The sequence below is a fragment of the Pseudorca crassidens genome, chromosome 10 (genome assembly GCF_039906515.1).
Source record: "Pseudorca crassidens isolate mPseCra1 chromosome 10, mPseCra1.hap1, whole genome shotgun sequence".
Taxonomy (NCBI): Eukaryota; Metazoa; Chordata; class Mammalia; order Artiodactyla; family Delphinidae; genus Pseudorca; species Pseudorca crassidens.
This window is the reverse complement of record NC_090305.1, coordinates 70,251,030-70,275,833: the sequence shown is the minus strand read 5'-3', so window position 1 is coordinate 70,275,833 and position 24,804 is coordinate 70,251,030. Positions and strand designations below refer to the sequence as shown.

At 41.6% G+C, this 24,804-nt stretch overlaps 1 protein-coding gene across 12 annotated transcripts in view; it reads right to left on the bottom strand.

Moving 5' to 3' along the window:
- Positions 1–24,804, bottom strand: part of DOCK3 (dedicator of cytokinesis 3) — a 405,644-nt gene that overhangs the window by 76,168 nt on the left and 304,672 nt on the right. For all 12 annotated transcript variants that reach the window (XM_067754576.1, XM_067754570.1, XM_067754573.1 and 9 more), the window contains exons 15-21: positions 14,766–14,890; positions 13,078–13,240; positions 12,451–12,557; positions 11,697–11,868; positions 11,230–11,327; positions 2,944–3,027; positions 1,801–1,901 (exon numbers count right to left, since the gene is read on the bottom strand). In XM_067754576.1, coding sequence (XP_067610677.1) covers positions 1,801–1,901; positions 2,944–3,027; positions 11,230–11,327; positions 11,697–11,868; positions 12,451–12,557; positions 13,078–13,240; positions 14,766–14,890 — 850 coding nt within the window. The remainder of the gene's footprint in view (positions 1–1,800; positions 1,902–2,943; positions 3,028–11,229; positions 11,328–11,696; positions 11,869–12,450; positions 12,558–13,077; positions 13,241–14,765; positions 14,891–24,804) is intronic.

Here is a 24,804-nt window from a genome sequence, read left to right as displayed (position 1 = left end):
ATCAATAGAATAAAACAGCCCAGAAATAAACCCTCATGTATACGGCCAAATGATTTTCATCATTAAATGGGAAAAGGATATTCTTTTTCTACAAGTTGTATTGGAAAAACTAAATATCCACACACAAAAGAATAAAATTGGACCCTTATGTTGCACAATAAACAAAAATTAATTTAAAATTAATCAAATACCTAAATGTAAGAGATAAAACTCTTATACAAAAACATAGGAGAAAAGTTTCATGACATTGGATTAAGCAATCATTTCTTGGATAAGACATCAAAACATAGGCAATGAAAGAAAAATTAGATAAATTAAACTATATCAAAATTGAAGACTTCTGTGCATCAAAAGACACAATCAACAGATTAAAAAGGCAATGGGAGAAAATATTTGCAAATCATATCCCTGAAAATGGGTTAATATCCAGAATTACAGCTCAGCAACAACCAACCAAACAACCTGATTCAAAAATAGGCAAAGGACTTACAGATTTTTCTCCAAAGAAGATATATAAATGGTCAATAAGCACATGAAGAGATGCTCAACATCACTAATCATTAGGGAAATGCAAATCAAAACCACAAGATACCATCTCATACCCATTAGAAAGGCTACTATTAAAAAAAATACAAAAAAACCAGAAAGTAACAAGTATTGGCGAGAATGTGGAGATATTGGAACACTTGTGCATTATTGGTGGGAATGTAAAATGGTGCAGCTGCTGTGGAAAATAGTATGGTGGTTCCTTAAAAAATTAAAAATAGGATTATCATATGATCTACCCATTCCATTTCTGGGTATATACCCAAAAGACTTGAAAGCAGGGTCTCTAAGAGATATTTGTATGCCCATGTTCATAGTAGCATTATTCACAATTGCTGAAAGGTGGATAAATATAGCCAAGTATTCATCAACAGATGAATGGATAAACAAAATGTGGTATATACAGTGGAACATTATTTAGAATAAAAGGAAGGAAATTCTGACACATGCTATGACATGGATGAGCACTGAGGACATTATGGTAAGTGAAATAAGCCAGTCACAAAGAGACAAATATTGTATGATTCAATTTATATGAGGTCCCAGATTAGCAAATCCATAGACAAAAAGTATAATGGTGATTACACGAGGGCTGGTGGGGGGGGGAATGGGAAGTTATTGGTTAATGGGTACAGAGCTTCAGTTTTGCAAGATGAAAACAGTTCTGGAGATGAATGGTGGTGATGGTTGTACAAAAATGTAGATATACTTAATGCCACTGAGCTGTACACTTAAAAATGGTTAAGGGAATTCTCTGGTGACCCAGTGGTTAAGAATCCACCTGCCAATGCAGGGGACACGGGTTCAATCCCTGGTCTGGGAAGATCCCACATGCTGCAGAGCAACTAAGCCCGAGTGCCACAACGACTGAGCCTGTGTGCCTAGAGCCTGTGCTTCGCAATAAGAGAAGCCACCGCAATGAGAAGCCGCACACCACCACAGAGAGTAGCCCCCGCTCACCACAGCTACAGAAAGCCCACGTGCAGCAATGAAGACCCAATGTAACCAAAAATAAGCAAATAAATAAAATTGATTCTTTAAAAAAAAAGAAAAAGAGAGAGGTTACCCTTATAAAAAAAAATTGGTTAAGATGATACGTTTTATGCTATGTGTATTTTACCAGGGTTAAAAAATAAGTAAATTAAGTTTAAAAAAAAAAGGTCTGCTGAACGAATGTTGGTGCCACTGAACTTTTTAAAAGCCCGTCTTTCTAGTCAAACACAAGTCCTAATGATGGTGCCAAATGCAACTTACTTGTATGCCAGGGCCCCAGCAAAGTGCTTCTGGATGTATGTGTCCATTACAGGTCGGAAATGGAAATATTTGATGTCTCGGAGCAGGTTGATGATGAATACCTGGGAGAGATGGAGGGTAGCAGAATTAATCGGAGGCCTCAAACCTATCCCCAGCAGGAAACAACTCTTGATTCTTCAAGGAATGGCAAACTGCTAGTGTTTTCTCCAGTGTTCCCAGTGAATGTAGGATTTCCATTCTGTGTCTGTATTTCTGTCATATTTGTTCTATTCCTAACATCCCTGGCCTCCCATTCCAAACTTGGGACTCATTTGTCAATGCCAGTGTTACTTTGAGCTTCTCTCTTCACGAGTGCTAGGTGGTTCAATATGGACCTAGGGAATACAAAACAATACCTGTGTAGGTGGCATAAACACTAAGTTGTCTCAAAAAACTTGGAAAAGAGAGAGAGAAAAATATTGTCCTCTAAGCCAAACCAGCCTATGAAAGGCTGTACCCTTCGGAAATGGGGTTGGCTGGCCAGGGAAACAAGGAAGAAGAAAAGCCAGAGAAGCAAACTTTGCAAGTACCATTCTAACTCTTGCCTCTGCTCCTCATCTATCAGGTAGACTCAGAGTATCTGGTTCTCCTTGAACATACAGCCCTCCTGTAGGACTGGATATATTCAACAAAACGCACTGAACATCCAAATCACTGTCCTTGCACACTAAGCAACCTTCTGAGACTCTGGCTCCCAAACCACTGCATAGAGAAAGAGAGTGTGGTGCTCCACCAGCACAAGTGAGTCTCTGCTTTTCCTGGTGGTTGTATCCTACTTTTGTAAGTGGAAAAACAGGCTGTCTTGTTTCCTATATTAGTCTCTGGGCCTTTTGTTGGTGTAGGTCACTATTTCAGGGGCTAGGAAACCCTGCAACAGTGGTGAGACTGAGTATCAAAACTACAAAGTTGAAGTCCAGATTTGATCTTGTAGGGCTCTGCCTGGTAGGGTGATTGTTGGTCTTCCTTGGGTGACACTCCTCAGTTCCTTTTCTATTGGAAACATCTACATCTTGTGCTGACTCACTATAATAAGTTGCTTTCCTTAGATTTTTAAAAAATATGTGACGGGAATAATTAATAAAAATCAGGAAGGGTGAGACTTACCAAAGACTGAAACACCAACAGGCCATATTTCTCTGTATTATCATCCAAAATCACAAACAGCGTATCTAAGATGTCCTGTAGAAACTGCAACAGCATAAAAATCAGAGGGCTCAGGTCTTTGGACCTTGGACACATGTTCAAACTTCCATACACCAATGAATTTATTTCCCAGTAAACAAAGTCAAAGATCTCCTAATATCTCAAACCACCACTTAAAAATAACCTAGTATCCCACCTCCGCCTAGCCAAGAAATAACTAGGTGGACTTGGGGGTGTTTGCTTACAGCCCAAAGGGCCCTAAGAGAGACTTAAAGAGGCTCTTCCTCTTGGGTAAGTGATAAACTTATAAGGAAAGAGCAATTACCTAAAAAACATAGGACATCCATGTAGAACAGTAATTTTGAAATAAAGACAATCTAAGTGATTCTTTTTTAAAAAAAAATAAACTATTTATTTATCGGCTGCATTGGGTCTTCGTTGCTGTGTGCGGGCTTTCTCTAGTTGCAGTGAGTGGGGGCTACTCTTTTTTTTTTTTTTCCCCTCTTTATTGGAGTATAATTGCTCTACAATGGTGTGTTCATTTCTGCTTTATAACAAAGTGAATCAGTTATACATATACATATGTTCCCATATCTCTTCCCTCTTGTGTCTCCCTCCCTCCCACCCTCCCTATCCCACCCCTCCAGGCGGTCACAAGGCCCCCAGCTGATATCCCTGTGCTATGCGGCTGCTTCCCACTAGCTATCTATTTTACGTTTGGTAGCGTATATATATCCATGCCACTCTCTCACTTTGTCACAGCTTACCCTTCCCCCTCCCCATACCCTCAAGTCCATTCTCTAGTAGGTCTGTGTCTTTATTCCTGTCTTACCTCTAGGTTCTTCATGACATTTTTCTTTTCTTAAATTCCATATATATGTGTTACCATACGGTATTTGTCTTTCCCTTTCTGACTTACTTCACTCTGTATGACAGACTCTAGGTCCATCCACCTCATTACAAATAGCTCAATTTCATTTCTTTTTATGGCTGAGTAATATTCCATTGTATATATGTGCCACATCTTTTTTTAAGTATTTATTTATTATTACATCTTTATTGAAGTATAATTGCTTTACAATGGTGTGTTAGTTTCTGCTTTATAACAAAGTGAATCAGTTATACATATACATATGTTCCCATATCTCTTCCCTCTTGAGTCTCCCTCCCTCCCACCCTCCCTATCCCACCCCTCCAGGCGGTCACAAAGCACCGAGCTGATCTCCCTGTGCTATGTGGCTGCTTCCCACTAGCTATCTACCTTACGTTTGGTAGTGTATATAGGTCCATGCCTCTCTCTCGCTTTGTCACAGCTTACCCTTCCCCCTCCCCATATCCTCAAGTCCGTTCTCTAGTAGGTCTGTGTCTTTATTCCTGTCTTACCCCTATTCGTGACATTTTTTTTCTTAAATTCCATATATATGTGTTAGCATACGGTATCTGTCTTTCTCTTTCTGACTTACTTCACTCTGTATCACAGACTCTAGGTCTATCCACCTCATTACAAATAGCTCAATTTTGTTTCTTTTTATGGTTGAGTAATATTCCATTGTATATATGTGCCACATCTTCTTTATCCACTCATCCGATGATGGACACTTAGGTTGTTTCCATCTCCGGGCTATTGTAAGTAGAGCTGCAATGAACATTTTGGTACATGACTCTTTCTGAATCATGGTTTTCTCAGGGTATATGCCCAGTAGTGGGATTGCTGGGTCATATGGTGGTTCTATTTGTAGTTTTTTAAGGAACCTCCATAATGTTCTCCATAGTGGCTGTACCAATTCACATTCCCACCAGCAGTGCAAGAGTGTTCCCTTTTCTCCACACCCTCTCCAGCATCTATTCTTTCTAGATTTTTTGATGATGGCCGTTCTGACTGGTGCAAGATGATATCTCATGGTAGTTTTGATTTGCATTTCTCTAATGATTAATGATGTTGAGCATTCTTTCATGTGTTTGTTGGCAGTCTGTATATCTTCTTTGGAGAAATGTCTATTTAGGTCTTCTGCCCATTTTTGGATTGGGTTGTTTGTTTTTTTGTTATTGAGCTGCGTGAGCTGCTTGTAAATTTTGGAGATTAATCCTTTGTCAGTAGCTTCATTTGCAAATATTTTCTCCCATTCTGAGGGTTGTCTTTTGGTCTTGTTTATGGTTTCCTTTGCTGTGCAAAAGCTTTGAAGTTTCATTAGGTCCCATTTGTTTATTTTTGTTTTTATTTCCATTTCTCTAGGAGGTGGGTCAAAAAGGATCTTGCTGTGATTTATGTCATAGAGTGTTCTGCCTATGTTTTCCTCTAAGAGTTTGATAGTTTCTGGCCTTACATTTAGGTCCTTAATCCATTTTGAGCTTATTTTTGTGTATGGTGTTACGGAGTGATCTAATCTCATACTTTTACATGTACCTGTCCAGTTTTCCCAGCACCACTATTGAAGAGGCTGTCCTTTCTCCACTGTACATTCCTGCCTCCTTTATCAAAGATAAGGTGACCATATGTGCGTGGGTTTATCTCTGGGCTTTCTATCCTGTTCCATTGATCTATCTTTCTGTTTTTGTGCCAGTACTATACTGTCTTGATTACTGTAGCTTTGTAGTATAGTCTGAAGTCAGGGAGCCTGATTCCTCCAGCTCCGTTTTTCGTTCTCAAGATTGCTTTGGCTATTTGGGGTCTTTTGTGTTCCATACAAATTGTGAAACTTTTTGTTCTAGTTCTGTGAAAAATACCAGTGGTAGTTTGATAGGGATTGCACTGAATCTGTAGATTGCTTTGGGTAGTAGAGTCATTTTCACAATGTTGATTCTTCCAATCCAATAACATGGTATTTCTCTCCATCTATTTGTATCATCTTTAATTTCTTTCATCAGTGTCTTATAATTTTCTGCATACAGGTCTTTTGTCTCCTTAGGTAGGTTTATTTCTAGATATTTTATTCTTTTTGTTGCAATGGTAAATGGGAGTATTTTCTTGATTTCACTTTCAGATTTTTCATCATTAGTGTATAGGAATGCGAGAGATTTCTGTGCATTAATTTTGTATCCTGCTACTTTACCAAATTCATTGATTAGCTCTAGTAGTTTTCTGGTAGCATCTTTAGGATTCTCTATGTATAGAATCACCTGTGAAGCCATCTGGTCCTGGGCTTTTGTTTGTTGGAAGATTTTTAATCACAGTTTAAAATTCAGGGTTTGTGATTGGTCTGTTTATATTTTCTATTTCTTCCTGTTTCAGTCTCGGAAGGTTGTGCTTTTCTAAGAATTAGTCCATTTCTTTCAGGTTGTCAATTTTAATGGCATAGAGTTGCTTGTAGTAATCTCTCATGATCCTTTGTATTTCTGCAGTGTCAGTTGTTACTTCTCCTTTTTTATTTCTAATTCTATTGATTTGAGTCTTCTCCCTTTTTTTCTTGATGAGTCTAGCTAACGGTTTATCAATTTTGTTTATCTTCTCAAAGAACCAGCTTTTAGTTTTATTGATCTTTGCTATCGTTTCCTTCATTTCTTTTTCATTTATTTCTGATCTGATTTTTATGATTTCTTTCCTTCTGCTAACTTTGGGGTTCTTTTGTTGTTCCTTCTCTAATTGCTTTAGGTGCAAGGTTAGGTTGTTTATTCGAGATGTTTCCTGTTTCTTAAGGTAGGATTGTATTGCTATTAACTTCCCTCTTAGAACTGCTTTTGCTGCATCCCATAGGTTTTGGGTCGTCATGTCTCCATTGTCATTTGTTTCTAGGTATTTTTTGATTTCCTCTTTGGTTTCTTCAGTGATCACTTCGTTATTAAGTAGTGTATTGTTTAGCCTCCATGTATTTGTATTTTTTACAGATCTTTTCCTGTAATTGATATCTAGTCTCATAGTGTTGTGGTCGGAAAAGATACTTGATACAATTTCAATTTTCTTAAATTTATCAAGGCTTGATTTGTGTCCCAAGATATGATCTATCCTGGAGAATGTTATATGAGCACTTGAGAAAAATGTGTATTCTGTTGTTTTTGGATGGAATGTCCTATAAATATCAATTAAGTCCATCTTGTTTAATGTATCATTTAAAGCTTGTGTTTCCTTATTTATTTTCATTTTGGATGATCTGTCCATTGGTGAAAGTGGGGTGTTAAAGTCTCCTACTATGAATGTGTTACTGTCGATTTCCCCTTTTATGGCTGTTAGTATTTGCCTTATGTACTGAGGTGCTCCTATGTTGGGTGCATAAATATTTACAATTGTTATCTCTTCTTCTTGGATTGATCCCTTGATCATTATGTAGTGTCCTTCTTTGTGTCTTCTAATAGTCTTTATTTTAAAGTCTATTTTGTCTGATATGAGAATTGCTACTCCAGCTTTCTTTTGGTTTCCGTTTGCATGGAGTATCTTTTTCCATCCCCTTACTTTCAGTCTGTATGTGTCTCTAGGTCAGAAGTGGGTCTCTTGTAGACAGCATATATGTGGGTCTTGTTTTTGTGTCCATTCAGCCAGTCTGTGTCTTTTGGTGGGAGCATTTTGTCCACTTACATTTAAGGTAATTATCAATATGTATGTTCCTATTTCCATTTTCTTAATTGTTTTGGGTTTGTTATTGTAGGTCTTTTCCTTCTCTTGTGTTTCTTGCCTAGAGAAGTTCCTTTAGCATTTGCTGTAAAGCTGGTTTGGTGGTGCTGAACTCTCTCAGCTTTCGCTTGTCTGTAAAGGTTTTAATTTCTCCATCAAATCTGAATAAGATCCTTGCTGGGTAGAGTAATCTTGGCTGAAGGTTTTTCTCCTTCATCACTTTAAATATGCCCTGCCACTCCTTCTGGCTTGCAGAGTTTCTGCTGAAAGATCAGCTGTTAACCTTATGGGGATTCCCTTGTGTGTTATTTGTTGTTTTTCCCTTGCTGTTTTTAATATGTTTGCTTTGTATTTAATTTTTGACAGTTTGATTAATATGTGTCTTGGCGTATTTCTCCTTGGATTTATCCTGTATGGGACTCTCTGTGCTTCCTGGACTTGATTAACTATTTCCTTACCCATATTAGGGAAGTTTTCAACTATAACCTCTTCAAATATTTTCTCAGTCCCTTTCTTTTTCTCTTCTTCTTCTGGAACCCCTATAATTCGAATGTTGGTGCATTTGATGTTGTCCCAGAGGTCTCTGAGACTGTACTCGGTTCTTTTCATTCTTTTTTCTTTATTCTGCTCTGCTGTAGTTATTTCCACTATTTTATCTTCCAGGTCACTTATCCATTCCTCTGCCTCAGTTATTCTGCTATTGATCCCATCTAGAGTATTTTAAATTTCATTTATTGTGTTGTTCATCATTGCTTGTTTCATCTTTAGTTCTTCTAGGTTCTTGTTAAATGTTTCTTGCATTTTGTCTATTCTATTTCCAAGATTTTGGATCATGTTTACTATCATTATTCTGAATTCTTTTTCAGGTAGACTGCCTATTTCCTCTTCATTTGTTAGGTCTGGTGGGTTTTTATCTTGCTCCTTCATCTGCTGTGTGTTTTTCTGTCTTCTCATTTTGCTTATCTTACTGTGTTTGGGGTCTCCTTTTTGCGTGCTGCAGGTTCGTAGTTCCCGTTGCTTTTGGTGTCTGTCCCCAGTGGCTAGAGTTGGTTCAGTGGGCTGTGTAGGCTTCCTGGTGGAGGGGACTAGTGCCTGTGTTCTGGTGGATGAAGCTGGATCTTGTCTTTCTGGTGGTTAGGTCCACGTCTGGTGGTGTGTTTTGGGGTGTCTGTGGACTTATTATGATTTTAGGCAGCCTCTCTGCTAATGGGTGGGGTTGTGCTCCTGTCTTGCTAGTTGTTTGGCATAGGGTGTCCCACACTGTAGCTTGCTGGTCATTGAGTGAAGCTGGGTGCTGGTGTTGAGATGGAGATCTCTGGGAGATATTCGCCGTTTGATATTATGTGGGAGGTCTCTTGTGGACCAGTGTCCTGAAGTTGGCTCTCCCACCTCAGAGGCACAGCACTGACTCCTGGCTGCATCACCAAGAGCCTTTCATCCACACGGCTGATGTAGATTCCTGTAGTTTCTCTCTCTTCCTCTTCTTTTTCTTACCCTTTCCAAAGAGACCGGTGTGTGTGGTGAGTCTGGCCTCCAGCCGCTAGGCCCGACGCTGACGCCCCCGCTCGCACTCCCGCCTCAGAGCAGGGGGGGCTACTCTTTGTTGTGGTGCGCGGGCTTCTCATTGCAGTGGCTTCTCCTGTTGTGGAGCAGAGGCTCTAGGCGTGTGGGCTTCAGTAGTTGTGGCTCACGGGCTCTAGAGCTTAGGCTCAGTAGTTGTGGCTCACGGGCTTAGCTGCTCTGCGGCATGTGGGATCTTCCTGGACCAGGGCTTGAACCTGTGTCCCCTGCCTTGGCAGGTGGATTCTTAATCACTGCACCACCAGGGAAGTCCCAATCTAACTGATTCTGATGCCAAATCCATGTTGAGAAAAAGGGCTTACTTTCCTGGGTCCCCCAAAATTTGATAGTCCCTTGTTCTCCTCTATGGCCTAACTCTGTAGAGGACATTTGGATGAGGCTGTGGCAAGCTAGGCCTTAACTATAGAAACTATTCTTTGGTCTAGAAATTACTATTCCAGGAGAAGGGAAAATGCAGCTGATGAGGGCTGTCAAAGAGGGTAAAATATCTGGAATCACCATTGTTTTTTGAACACGTGCCTTTTTCTTTCTAAGATGCAAAAACCAAGAGAGAGAATAATAAATACTCACGGATGCTCCCAGTCTTAAAAAATCAAATCTAATATTCTGTTGGTCAAAATGCAATTTAATGATATAATGTTTACAACTTATTTCAAAACAATAGAAGGTAGAAGGCATGGCTGAGGAGTTTATGGGCAGGACTGACCATGGGCTGATGTCAGGGGTAACTGATAGGATAGGTACATGTATGGTTATTTATTCTATTCTGTCAACTTTTTATGGTATGTTTGAAATCTTACAATAAAAAGTAAAAATTAATTAAAATGCTAGCATAATCTCTTTAATTCTCTCCGGCTGGCTTGAGACAAATACTGTTGCTAAAACCAGAAATGCTGGTAGGATGTTCTTTTGTCGGGAATGTAACAACTCAGCCTTAAAAGGATCACAGACTTTTCTTAATACCTGGTCTGTTTTACTGGTTAAATTTTTCATATATTTAGAAGGCAAAAAATGCCCTGAGTATAAGGGCATTTATCTTAAGTTTCAAAAACTAGTATTAGCTTGTTTGTATAAAGAGTTCTTTTAAAAATGTATAATATTCTGATCAATTGATTAAGACAAAATTCATAAAAGACTTCAAAAAAGTACAAAGCCATACACAGACTTTAAAATTATTCCTTGTTTGGAGACACCATGTTGTGTATTATTGAGTCAATGGAAGCTGTAAAATGAAAGTACAGACAGTGCAATGCTAATAGATTTGACACTTGCAATGATAAAGCCAAGAATGCTCACTGATAGACAAGTTGCCTTCTTGACATTTAATCTCTATCCTACATTCCATTGCCCTTGCTGATCACCAAAAGTACTTCCATTTTCCTCAGCTGAGTTCAGTCCATTGTGCAGAATCCACCTACTGGGCTTTCACCATCAGGAAGTGCCTGGGAGTTTTCTTGAGCTAAAGTCAGGTGGGCAAACACCTGGCTTCTACACACTGCGGAGAAGCCCTATGGAAAACAACTGGGGTCTGGTAGTGTTGCTGTCAGCCTGCTCAGACCATTAGATAGGAAATGTCACAAAAGTACTTGAAAAAGCAATTGAGGAAGGGAGTAAGGAAGGGTCCCCTATTACGGACTCTAGTGAGAGTCTGGGCAAAATCAACAGTTACAGTTAATGGAGAGTATTCAGAGTTCCTGTAGATAATCAAGAGAGTAGAGCCAAGAAGACATCAGGCTGGATTTGTGGTAAAGGTTTACAAAGTAAGGGAAGAGAGAGGAAGGGAGAGGAGACCTAAAGGCATGTGGGCAGCAGCACACACTGGGATTGTTTCTGAGAGGGTGTTTTTATCACTGCCCTTTAATTACCAGTTTGCTTTCTAGGAAGAAAAACAAGGCAGAAAATAGGGCTTAAAACTTAAAGGTAGTTTCTAAAAGGTAATAAACCTGATGTGATACCTACTTAAAAAAAAGAAGTTAAGAAAGAAAAATACCTGTATTTCTACTCACCTAATTATATACCTCGAGAAATGGTCTTAGAGGCTTACTGGCAGAAATCAAGGGGAAGTGGGGCCTTCTGCCCAGATTCTTGCTCAGGTAGCATGTGTGAATTGTGTGAAGCCATACCTTAACAATTTCCTCCCCACTGACATGCCGCAGACGCCCTAGGATGTCCATGATCCGGTCTGGAAAGGCCTTCCATTTCAGCAGAGCAAGGAGGTCCACTAGGAAGCAAGCCCAAAAGACAGTGAACCCTGGCTTCGTCATGGACAAGCAAAGCCCAGACTCTCCCTGCCAAGGACAGGTGAGACCTAGAAGGACAGAAATAGCTACGAGCAGTATAACAGCCTCTGGAGTGCTGAGATAAAGGCTAAAGACACATCTGTAAAGTCTGAATGTCACTCAGGAGCTGCTAAAACCATGGAAAATCTCATAGGCTGCTATTGCCGAATGATTTCTTCAATTACATATGAAAAGAATTCCCTCACTGTGGCATGAAAAAGCAATAATTTGTCTCTTTTAACATGTATCAGCAACATGGACCAGCAAGTGAGAACAGTGGAGGGCACCATGCTGCAGGCACCATCACCTACCATTCTGGGTGAGTTTGGTGGAGGAGAGCTGTGTGGAAATGAAGAAAGACTCTTTGGTGCTGCGTTGGAAGATGAGGCTGGAGGGGATGTTAGGGCAGCCGTTATAGTCCTCTTTGCAGCAGGGCAGGCCCAAGTACAGAGCATGGTTGTTAAACGTGCTATTCTCATCACACTATAGGCAAAAGTAGAGAATACAGAATGTTTCTTGAACCATGCCACCTGTAAAAAATCAGGTCCCAGGGAATTTCTGAGTTGATGTTTACTCTCATCTTCCTGAGGCTGGACCTTGGACCTCAGGTCCTCTTAGAAGAGTGCTTTCTAAGCACTTTAAAAGTGCTTTTCATTTCTTTCTCCAGAACGGCTCACATGCCTTTTAAAGAGAACATGGTGGGGCTCGTGGCCTCTACCTGGTATGCAGGCAACCTTGAGTGCCAGCTATGCTGTGACAGCTGACAGAACCCCAATCTCAAATAGCAGGTCGCGGAATGAACAAGCCAAGGCCATAAGAGCACAGAGGGGTTGGTAACAGATTTCCATGACTAGTGGAGTGGGAGGTGGAAAACAAAGGCCCTGCTGGCATTACTTATGGGAGGAAGCTCACTTCATTTAGAAGACAAAAGACTGCCCACAGCTGTCCTGCTGTCTCAACCAGCGCATTACCCTGGATCGTCTGGCCCGCTCAGTGAAAACCACCTAACTGAGAACCATGTGTGAGAGTGGTCTCAGCAGGGTGAGAGACAGCCAGGCTCTGTACCTTGTACACATAGAGCTCGTGGATATCATCTGAGAGGGTGGTGCCGTCATCCCGCATCAGGGGTGAGAATGCAAAGCCAAAGAGTTTCTTTTCCCCTTTGTCCTTTGCTGCAAATCAGAGCCAAGCATTAGTTGTTTTGCCACACACTTTGCTTTTCAACAGCAATTCCCTTTTGGCTTATCACCGATGCTCTTTACTTCTTTGTCCCTTACTTTGTTCATTAATTAGGTAGCAACCTGACGGCAAGAATGATGAGAAATGTACTAGACTGAGTTTCCATTCATATCCCAAGGTACACAGGCAACCTAGACTCAAATAGAAACTAAATTGCTAGTCTTGATAAACCAGGGGCTCTTTAAGAAGGAGTTTAATACATACAAAGGAAACCCCCAAAGAGGAATGACCCTGGCAATTATCCAGCATCCAGGTCAGACACTACAACAGGACAATACCAGATCCCATGTTTCTGAATCACTGTCCAAAGGACAGCCTCTGATGATATCCCATCTCTAAGTACACAACTCCTAATTTTCTTCCCCCAATAGTAAGAACTCTCTTACTTCTGTTCCAGAGAGGAAAGAGTTATATTCATATCCTCAAAGGAATGTGGAGAGAAGTCTCACTCACTGGAACAGTGTCTGAACTCGAAGCGCAGGTGGGAGCCCCGGAACCGATCAATGGGGATGGGCAATTTGATAATTTCTCCCCAGCGAGGACTATTACTGTGGTAGAGGACGAAGGAGTGGTACGAACTCCTATTCGGCTCTCCTGAACCCAAGCTGATGCAATCCTGGAAGAGAGAAGCAAAGTAAGGTGCCATCTTCCTGGAGGGATCCCTTGGATTTCCATGTCACCTAGGACATTTCATTTTCTCCTTTGTGCAGGTCTCATTTTCCCATCAGGCCAAATCTATAAGATGACTTAAATTCAGTACTTTTGGAAACAACTGTCTAGATGGTATAAGAAATGAGCAGTCACAATGCTCCTTGTTTTCCTTGGGGCAGAGGTAACCACACTCATTGCTTAATAAACATGAGAGAAGCTGAGTGGTGCATCTGAATCACTAAGGTAGGCTCTTCATCCTCATTAAGAAAGGAAACAACGAATTCATAGGAGAAGTCAACCGTATATGGCACTTTCCAGATCAGAAAAATAATTAAATAATAAAATTAAATTTTAAAAATTAAATAATTAATTAAATAATAATAAAGTGGAGCTTGTTTTCTAATCTTTGGCCTAATGTTGCACTGGCATTTTAGGTTGCCCATGGCTGACTGTCCTTGGATATAAACAAGGTAGACCAGATTTAACTTGACCCCAGTTCCCAAATATTGATGTGAAAACCCAGTCCCAGGCCCGCCAGGAAGCTGTGGACAATACAATCAGGAGCAGCTCCTTGTCCACACAGGGTGGTGTGAACAGCTGACAGCTCTGCTGACCTCAGCATTATTCATACAAACAATGAACATGCCTTAGTCCTTGAGGTGGGTTTTTAAAATGACACACAAATCATTGTTTCTACCACCATTTCAACATTACCCTCCATTTCCTTCTAGGTTTGGGAGATGACTCTGACTAACTTCACCTTTTTCCTTCTGTAAAATATGGACGATCACTCCTGGTCTGCCTACCTCATAAGGCTGATGTCAACACACAGAAGCAAGGTTTGTAAAAGAGTGATTTGCCTTCTACCAAGAGACATGAAAATAATGCCTTTTTATTTGCCAGGGACTTGACCATGACTGACTGAGGGAAAAACTGACATAATGACAGTAGAAAAACAGCATTCCAGGTCTTCTCTTTTAATGAAGAGTGACAGAGGATCCTTGTACTGCACTGGCTAGAAATCATCTTTTACGGCCTGAGTCTGCTGTTCCTTGCCACATAACTTGGTAACAGCAAGTGGGTACCTAAGTTCCACCCTTTACTAAAGGGAAAGTATAACTTTCCATATTAGCTCAAGGAACAAAAAGCGTGGGACCTAATAACAGTTACCAAAACTAGGCAGCTCGATGCTAGACAGGTGGCTGAAAAAGTAACATGTAGGACAGAACTAGAGGGAATAGGTCTAAATTAGAACAGGAAGGATTCAGGTCAGACACTAGGAAGAATTTCTAAAAAGGCTGTATGACACTGCAAGTCATCAGAGCATACTGTAGAATTTCCTTGAAGAAAGGCTAAGGCGGAGAAGAATGCATATGGGGTGATTTGAGTTCAGCTCTTCCTGAAGAGGATGGGTCTCTGGACAAAGTCCACAAAAGCACTAAAATTATTACAGGATTAGCCTCCATTCCAAACTGACTGGCAAACTTTACCTTCAAGATTTCTCCATCTGCATAAAGCACATACATGGTCACTTCAATATTCTTCTGTACACTCTTTCCCCCTCTCTCGAAGTCCCCCTTCTCCAGGGTTAGGTACAGGTCATTGCGGATATCACCTGTGGGGAAAGAAATGTCATGTCTTCATGACCACAGAAGCCACTCTGCCCCATGTGCATGGAGGACAAAGCTAGCATCTGGATCCTCCAGGGTTCAGGTGGGTGCTCAGGGCATTCCAAGCTTGGTTAATAACAATGGACATTCTACCAATATCAGTGCAGCAGTACTCAGGTTGGTTAGTCATGTGCTCTCTAAGTCTGAATCTTAAAGGTGTTCACCACAGCTTGTCTAGGGTGGGAAAAGGCAGATTGCAGGTGTCTGCTCAGTCTCTCTCCCCTCCAGGAGAATAGCTGTAATCTAAGTCCCCCAGTCAGGAAAGATTTTAGAATCAACAGGAATAACACTTATTTTAATCATGTCTATGTCTTAACTACTAATCCCTCCTCCTTTCCCTCAAAAAAAAAACAAAAAACAAAAAAATCATTTCTCTTTTTTTTTCTTTGCTTTCTTTTTGCAACCCTCAATCCTTCTGAGTCTGACTAGAGGATAAACTACTACTTCCTTCTGGAGGCTTACCTCCAAATCCCATTCCCTGCTGGAGTGTCAGGCAGAGGTCACTGGACTGTCAGTTTGTCTTCTTTTTGTAGCAAGTGCTCTGGGAGCAGGTGACTCTCCAGGTGCCAAAGGACTGGGGCGACAGTCTGTTGTGCTCTTGTTGCTTCTGCGTGCTCTGACTCTAGCCCATACCTGCTGCTTGAGACTGGGCAGCAGTAGCTCAAACTGCAAGTCTGAAATGACCTAAGTCTCAAATGCCTTTTTAGGGGGGAAGGAATTGTCTGTTCATGCATAAAAGGAGCTTATTTAGGCTGCTCTAAGCTTCTAAACCCATAAAATGACGAATTTTACTTAACACAAACTAAAGAAGGGCTTTTGACTTTCAAAAAAATAGTAAAGGCTGTGGGAAAAAAAATCTTCAAAGGAATGAAATGACAAAGGAAACCAGGTAAGGCCAAAGTGAAGATGTGTTAGGAGCCTGAAGAAATCAACTAAAAGTTAACGGAACAATTAATTAACTTGCAAAGCAAGCCAATTCAGAAGCCAGAAATACTTTCTCCTTCAGTTTTTAGAAAAACTGGCACATCTAAATCTGTTCATTACTTGGAATCACAATGACATAAGTCTTTGTTTTTGGTTAGCAACTGAGCTTTCTGGTTTGGTCAGATACATGATGACTGACAGCTCCTTTTCTGCACTGTCCACCTCTCTAACTGTGGAAGTGTCTGAGTGTCTCTTACATATGAAACAGTGATAGACCAGGACTGGCATATATCCTGGGCTTTGGGGGTCTTCATGACCAGACCTTCTATTATTCAGGTTGCCTTCCTACTGTAGGAGTGCAATCATGGTTATTTGGTCACATAATACTCTCAAAACACTTTGACCCAAGTGGGGAAGAGCAGTCCCTGAGAAACAATTATTCTCTGAAAGCGCAGAGAACTTTCTCTAATGTGTGAAAGCTATTTCCCCAAACAAATAGCCCTGAGGCTACCATGAAGGGAAGAGGAAAATGTGTTCTTGAAAATCACACACAAATGCAACTGCTGGGTAGGTGGGACAGACTTCAGGGTGTCCATCCTTGCAGTCCATATAGACTTTCCTCCTGGGTTGAGTAGAACCTCTCCTTTGAAGTTTGATGAGTTTGACACTTTAATCTTCCTCTTTTGAACATCCCTGCTTGGGCCCTCCTAGCAGGTCACCTATTTTAATAGGTGTGTAGGTAGGGTGGGGAAGACTAGCAGAAGGAGAAGGAAAACTCAAATTCATTACTTTGCTACCATCAGAACAGAGGCTGAATAAAATCAGCCTTGAAAGTAAAATTCAAAATTAACTGGGAACTTTACTATGGGTTATTGCCATTATAATGGGATAAATCAGAGTTGGTTACACCTTAAATTTTTAACAACTGGAACAGACATCTCAGAGCTTTCTCCTGATAAAAGCTTTTCAGTTACACATTAGCTTTTCTATGGAATTTAAGTAATTATTCAATTTCGAGGACGATTTGGCATAAAGTGAATAGTCTAGAGAATTTTAATATCTGAAGAATAGGTGCTTTGTTTAAAATCACCGTGGTATAAGTCAGCACTCTCTGGCAGTTATTCTCAAGATAATTCACGTGACTTTTAAAAGCAGATGTTGGCTACTAGCAATAGTAGTCTAGCTTGTACAAACATATAAATTTCTGTGGCTCTATACAAAAGTTAACCATATTATAATAAGTATGTCCTTAAATGGAACATTTCAAACTTTTCCTAGCAATATATGATATAAAATACTAATACTAAATTGGGTATTGTCTTGGAGATTGACAATGACAGAATTTGGTCTATTTTGGTTTTATAGAGTGAGCTCATAGCTCCTGGGCAGCTCCTCCAGGGTATTTTAAACCAAAATGCCAATTTCAAATGGAAGGACTGAGCTAGACATTCCTACAGTTTTCATTCTTTTAAAATTTTCTATTTAAACAGAATGCTTTGGTGATCGTCTAGCTGAGAAAATTTATAAATACAAGCAACTGTACCTTCTGGGTTACACACTGAAACAGCTTGATTTCATCAGATCTTTGCTCTTTATTTAGAGAACAGACCTGCCTAGACCAAGGTTGTTCTCAGTCAGAATAGGTATCAGGCTGCCTTACGGGTTGCAATTTTGCAAATTATGGCCTCAGTTTTGAAAGCAGCACTTTTTAATAGTTAATGGTGCTGGGGCCTTCTTGTCAAAAGCTCTCTGGAGGATCATTTAAATTGAGCTCTCCACTAATTCTCAAGGAACTAGAAGAAACAAATGTGAAAAGCTCCAGAATGTAATGACCCAGGCCTGCCTTACAGAGAGCTTCCCAGGGTCCCTGCTCTTCAGCTATCCTTATTGTATGTTACATGTTCACAAAGCCTACAAGTGGAATCATGCCTCTGGGTTAAGGTACTGTCTCCAGGAGGCTCATGTAAACTTTAGCACCAATGGCCAAGAAATATTACCAAGAGAGGGATGAGGACAGGCACCTTATCATAAGAATGGGAAAGAGAAGTCCTGAACAGTGGTTTCTGAGGTAGTCTGAAGACCACTGCCTGGCTGACTGTATTTGAATCACCTAGGGAGCTTGTTAAAATTAGATTTCTAATATTCACCCTTTGAGATTCTAGTGGGTCTTGGGTGGGCTTGTGTACTTGTATTTAAAAAAAAATCATCAGGTAATTCTGATGCTCTCCAGGGTTTAACATCAGGGGACTATAAAGTGGGGGTCTGCTTGGAAGATACTAGTGAAGTCTGGCTGAGGGTGGGGGACTGGGCACCTCTTAGGCAGCATGGAGGAATGCTGGGACGGGTATGGAAGGGGGAGGCTTTTCCACGGGGAGTGGGAGTGCGTATTGTTGAGGGCAGCCCTGACTCCATTTGTTCGGTGTCCTCTGCTTCCTAAGGTTGGCAGAGCCTCTAACAACATCAGCAATGCCTTACATCTCTGAATGCTTAGTGCTCAGTTGACATGCAACAGAGTTTCTTGAATGGGAAGATGAATGAATGAGGTTGTTCTTGTAAGAGGGCTTCAGAATAAATAATCTTTGTCCCTTTCACAGTTTCACACAGCAGCCAGTGACAGCTGTTGGTATAACTGCATGTCAGAGAACTAGGGACTTAAGAGTAGGCAGAGGCTGGCAAACTTTTTCTCTAAGAGGTCAGATAGTAAGTATCTTAGGCTTTGTAGGTCACATAGGTCTCTGTCACATGTTCTTTGTTTTCACAACCCTTTTAAAATGTAAAAAACCATTCTTAGCTGGTAGGTAGTACAAAAACAGGCTGCTGGATTTGGCCTATGGGCTATAGTTTGCTGATACCTGAATTGGAGTGTTCAAGGGTCAAGAGCAGCATCACTATGCTGCAACTACACATCAAAAATCCAGATTCCTAGAAGTCTACAATAAACAGCTGCTGGGAAGGAGCAAGGTAATGAATTTGAGGCCATCTTATTGTGTCAGGGATTGGCGTGAAACATTCTGGGGTCCTTAGAGAGTGATAGGTCTTAGAAGGAAACAGTGCTTTTCAGCTGCCAGTAATCTCAGAGGGCTGAGGAGCACTGTGACAGAGCTGCATCCAGCAGAGAGAAAAGTGCATGCTTCAGTGGCCAGGTCTGATCATCCAAAGACCTGAATCCTAGCATGACTTTGGAGAAACAGCTCACAACGTGTTTGCAGGTCTCTTCTGAAAGCAGTCTCCGTAGAGGTGTCAGAATCTTCAAGGTCCAGCTCAGGTACCAGAGCATCTGTTAGCAAGATAGTCTCTTGCCAGACACTCCAGCCTTACTTGAAGTTTTGGGGCCACATAGTTCCAGCCTGTGTAGAATTCTATGCCAGGAGAAATGGTCCAGGACAGCCTACACAGGTTTGCAGCAGTGTCTTAGTTGTGGTGAGTGGGGACTACTCTTCGTTGTGGTGTGCAGGCTTCTCATTGCGGGTGGCTTCTCTTGTTGTGGCATGAAGCACGGGCTTCAGTAGTTGCAGCTCGCGGGCTTCAGTAGTTGTGGTTCGCAGGCTCTAGAGCGCAGGCTCAGTAGCTGTGGCGCATGGGCTCAGCTGTTCCGTGGCATGTGGGATCTTCCCAGACCAGGGCTCGAACCCGTGTCCCCTGCACTGGCAGGCGGATTCTAAACCACTGTGCCACCAGGGAAGTCCCTGGGCACTAAGACTTGCTTGGATTCTTTATTACATTCATGTTCCTTCTGTATAAGTTACTCACACCACATGTGTGGAGGCTCTAGGTTCAAGGATAACAGTATTAAATATATTATTTAGACCTTGTCTAATTCTAGATAGGATTAGGAAGAGCTTCTGTGGATAGTGCTTTCTTTCCCTTAAGACCATGTAAAACTAGAACTTTCTCCCAGCAGACACAGCAGCCTGCTTGGGATGGTGCCAATCCTGTCTCTTGGCAGAATAGGAGTCTCCTGACAGCATTCATGGAGATGTGGAGATGTTAACTACCATTTAATATGGACACCTTCAGACACATGACCAATGCTTTATGTTGTAGTAATTCTTATTCTGAGGAAGAGACTAAAAAAAGGCTCTCGGGAGGATTTCTTTAGTATCCAGGAAAGACAGCTTCCTTATTCTTCTAACCATGTCTTCAGTGTCAACACTTCTGGTTTCTTTTGCTATGAAGTCAGTGATGTTCTCTGCTCTAACAGGATGACAGGAATGGGCATAGTGTGACATCACTATATACGATTATTCCCTTCTTGGATCAGGGATGTGATGATCTTCCAACCTGTCGTGGGACCAGATGTGATTATTCCTAAACCCTCCCTTAGAGATACTGCCAAAGCTTCATTTGACACTCAGACTGACCACAGTCCTATGAATCTACTTCTGGTAAATACTTTCATCACTCTGCTGAGAATAGCTTTTCTTTCAAAAGTCGTGTCTCTTTCAAAAGTCATGAGATGTGTCCAGCAGAGCTGAAAAGAGCATCTTTCTGCCTTTCTGATTCTTTGTAGCTTGGGATAAGCACTACTCATTTTCTTTTCAATGGGAGTAGCTGATCCATCTCACAAAAATCCTTTCCTGTATCTATTCACCTAGGGCTTTTAAAGGTTTTCTAAGCATTCCAACAAGTCCTTAGTTTTCTCTGATCTTAATGAATACCCTAAGTAATACACAGTCTCTAGGCTGGGCTGGTAGCTTCTCCAATGTCTTGTCAGTTATCCCAAAAGGTGAGGCTGATGAAGGATTAATAATGTAAATGACACCCCACCCCAGTATTGCAGCATAACATTCCGTGAAACAAATGAAGATGGAAACAAAGCAGGCAAAAGCAGACAGGACACACAAAAGCAGGAACTTACACCCAACTATCTTGATCTCTGCACCAGAAACAAAGGGGCAAGAATGAGGGGACAGCACAGAAAAAAACAAGAACAATTAAGACAAACAGGAAAAGAGAAAAAAAAACATCACTTGCAGGTTGGTGATGAAGCATGCACGTTTTATCAGGGGTCAAAGCAAAGGACAGAGTGTATTTTTGAGCACAAGGGCAAGAGTCAGGGGGCCCCCTAGAGGGCTGCCATGCCAGCATAGCTGCCTTCTAAAGGGCAAGGTCAGGGCAACCCAGAGACGAGCTTGTGCCAGGTCTGACTCAGGGAAGGGCAAAGCATCCCTAAAGCAGAGTACTCTCTAGGGCATAGTTCTCAAAGGGGGTCCTAAACCAGCAGCATCGCCGTCATTTGAGAGCCTGTGAGGGATACAAATTCTCAGGTCCCACCCCAATCCTACTATCTCAGAAACTCTTGGGTTAGAGGCTTAGCAATCTGTGTTTTTCCAAGCACTGCAGGTGATTCTGATACATACTAAAGTTAGAGAACTACTGCTTTAAGAAAAACTTGGCCATCAGCTAGAACATACTAAATCAAAGGGCAGATTTCTTCTGACAAGAGAGAAGCTCATTTAACTAACATGAAACTTGGCCCATAACGTCCACAGTAAATGATAACCTTAAAAATTCAAGGTTTATAAAACAAGTTAAAATATTTATTTCCCACAGAGGCATGACAGAGCTCTGTATTCCTACTGACTCCAGGGAACAGACTCCCCAGGAAAGCTAACAGTTAGAGAACTACACAGAAGCTGGTGGCACATCTCTGCTGGCTTAGATGTGGTCTGGAGAAGGGTACAGACCATTCTTGAGCAAGTGGTTTTAAATCATTCCTTTCAGTTTACAGTCTTTTGGCAGACAGTTTTCTTTAAAGTTTTATTTTGGCTAATTCTGACAAATGAGACACAGAAAACAATGTTAACTTCAACATTCACCTCATTCACCTGAAACACCTGCCCTGCTCCAATATTTCCTCTCCAGTTTCTTGAAAAAAATCTAAGAGGGCTTCCCTGGTGGCACAGTGGTTGAGAGTCCGCCTGCCGATGTGGGGGACACGGGTTCGTGCCCCGGTCCAGGAGGATCCCACATGCCGCGGAGCGGCTGGGCCCGTGAGCCATGGCCACTGGGCCTGCGCGTCCGGAGCCTGTGCTCCGCAACGGGAGAGGCCACAACGGTGAGAGGCCCGCGTACCGCAAAAAAAAAAAAAAAAAAAAAAATCTAAGAAAGGAGTAAAAGTGTGCTATAGAGTTATTAGCTTTCATATGCAACTAAAATGAGTTTGGAGGAAAGGAGGAAATACCCATAGAAATATGGTGACAAACCAACAAAAGTCTGTTAAGTGCTCAGTTTCAAAGTAAGGTTTAAATTCCCGCATCTGTTTATCCTTCTGTAATCTTGGATGACGTTTCCTGGGTTGATGTGCCTTCTCTGTGACCTCCCAGAACACCAGCAATGGCAGACTTGCCTCCTACTCACCACCATGGGTCATGAGCACAGCTGGATGGCTGTGTAGTCAGGGCCTCAGCTGTGGCAAAGAGTAGGACATCTCCTGTTCACACCAGTCACATGGTGTATGTGTACACACTCATGGAAAGCAACAGGAGACCATCAGAAAGACCTTTTTTGAAATGGTATGTTAGATACTGGTGTGGTTGTAACTTGTCTAAATGCTGAAACTCAGAGCTGTAAGCTCTGTCAGTATGCTTTGACAAGGACCTATCTGGGCCATCTGACAAAAAGGACCTCTCCAGATTAGTATCTGGTGGTTTCTGCCATATGCTGGTAGTTTCAAAATAAGAATCACAGTATACGAATAATTCTAATTTCCCCAGTTACTCTAATTTCTCAGACTTAAGTGTTCAAATGCTCACAGTTACTAACATAATTTATTTCATTTCCCATATGACCATGTATCAAGAAGTCGCAACTTCTTGTAACTCGGTCACACCAGGACTGTGAGGTGTGGGATTGCTGCAGCCCAGGTGAAGAGTGGACCAGCTGCAGGTGGAGGGGTGACCTCACTTAGGGACTTCTTGCCACAGACATGGTTTCCCAAGACAGGCTGACCACAATTTAAGACACTGCTGCACACTTTTCCTGCTGCTCCAGCAGGACCTGCAGGGCTAGCCCTATCCCCTTGCCCAAGGATGGCAAACCTACTCTGATGATACCTTGGGGTGCATTAAGGTGGCTGTCAGTTGTTAGTGCACAGTCCTGAGAGTGGCCATCTATGCAAAAAATTCTTTCCTCAGGGGGAAGGAAAGGTAAAGGAGAGGACAGATGCATAAAGGACTGTTTCCTGCCTGTGAATCAATCCTTACTTTCAGCTCCAGCACTCAGTACTTCAAGGGCAGACAACACAGCGAAGAGCACACTCACAGCCCCAGTTTGGACATCCCAGGATTGTCAGCGTCTCTGCCTTATAGGGCACATCATACGATGATTCCTTAGCTGCCCAAAGGAGGGAAACTCCCCTTAAACTCAGCTTGCCTCACCAATGATACTGATACTGCTTATTTCCATGGTCATGTCTAACATTCTCAGAAATCCTTTATAAACCTGTGTGCCAATGACACAAAGAGATGCAGAGTGCTCCACAAAAAGATCTCTTTCCATAGATGAGGTCTGGATACTGCAACTCCTGAAATTAAAGTTTGCTTAAAAATTTTTGACTGAAGCTTGCTCCTTTCTAGTCTTTGCTCACTTTGTTTTGATTCTGTGACTGTGTGAAGGCTAAGAGGAAGGATATGTCCAAATCTTAGACAAACAAGTTCTTAAAAGAGAGAAAGAACTTTAAGTACATTTTTTAGAATATATGACTCTACATCATGAGCCCGGATACCTAATGAAAATAAGATCACCAGAACAATTTTGGTAACTACTAATTATTTCTTCAGTGACATGTTGCCAAGAAGCCAGGAACTATGCCCGGGCTCTTCTTTTCCTGATTACCAGGGTCATCGAGGGCTGAGGAACGTGTCGGGACAGGATGAAAGAAACATCCTGTGGAGGACATCACCTCTACAATAGTCAGATGGGGGCCTTTCATAAGCATGAAGTCTCCTAAGTATTTAAAGATAAACACAGAATTGATTAGGAATTGATTAAATGGCCTAGGACTCTCATACAAAAGACCCTCCTGTGTGCATGAGCAGGAGACAAAGGCTGTCACAGCAGCTTGCTCTGCATTCACAGTGTCTATGGACAGAGAACGAAGGCAACAGAAAACAAGTCTGGGCATAATGTGGGAAGTTGGAGGGCAGCTGGAATCCATCACACAGGCCTTCTCTATACTCAGGCCATACTCTCCTCTGGGTATGTGCTGGCAAATATTTCCAACAAGAGGATTTTACAGCACCATGAAGAACTCCAAATAGGTGATATTTAGAGTGGTCACAATCAGTTTAGTCTAGCCTGGCTTGGCTCCTTTAAACAAAGGCAAATAAACTTTTAACAGAACATTAAAACTCAGGGAGGGTGGGAGGGAGGAGATATGGGGATATATGTATATGGATAGCTGATTCACTTTGTTACAAAGCAGAAACTAACACACCATTGTAAAGCAATTATACTCCAATAAAGATGTTAAAAAAATAAAATAAAATAAAATCACATCACTAAAAAAAAAAAAAAATCACTGGAAAAGGTAGGGCTACTACTCCTCCCATAATTCATCCAGACAAACAGTCTGTCTGCTTTCCCTCTCCTTGTTCCCATCTTCTCTGGTTATCAGACCACCTGCCATCCATCGGAGCCATGCCTCTACCCTTCTTCCCTCACTCCCTACAGCCCCCTTGGTTCTGATGGCCTGTTTGGATCCACTTCTCTAGCTTGGTCTGCATCCCCCTGGCCAGGAAGCATGAACCTGAGATTGACCTGCTGGAACCACACTTGAGAGTCAATGCATTCCCACTTTCTGCCCTGGCTCTCCATCAGGAATTAGATGAAAGGAGTTAGACAATTTCTGAGAAACTGGCCAGATAGTACTATTCACAGTGCCTAACTTATACCATTTGCCTGACCCATTTTTCTGATACATTATGGTATTTTC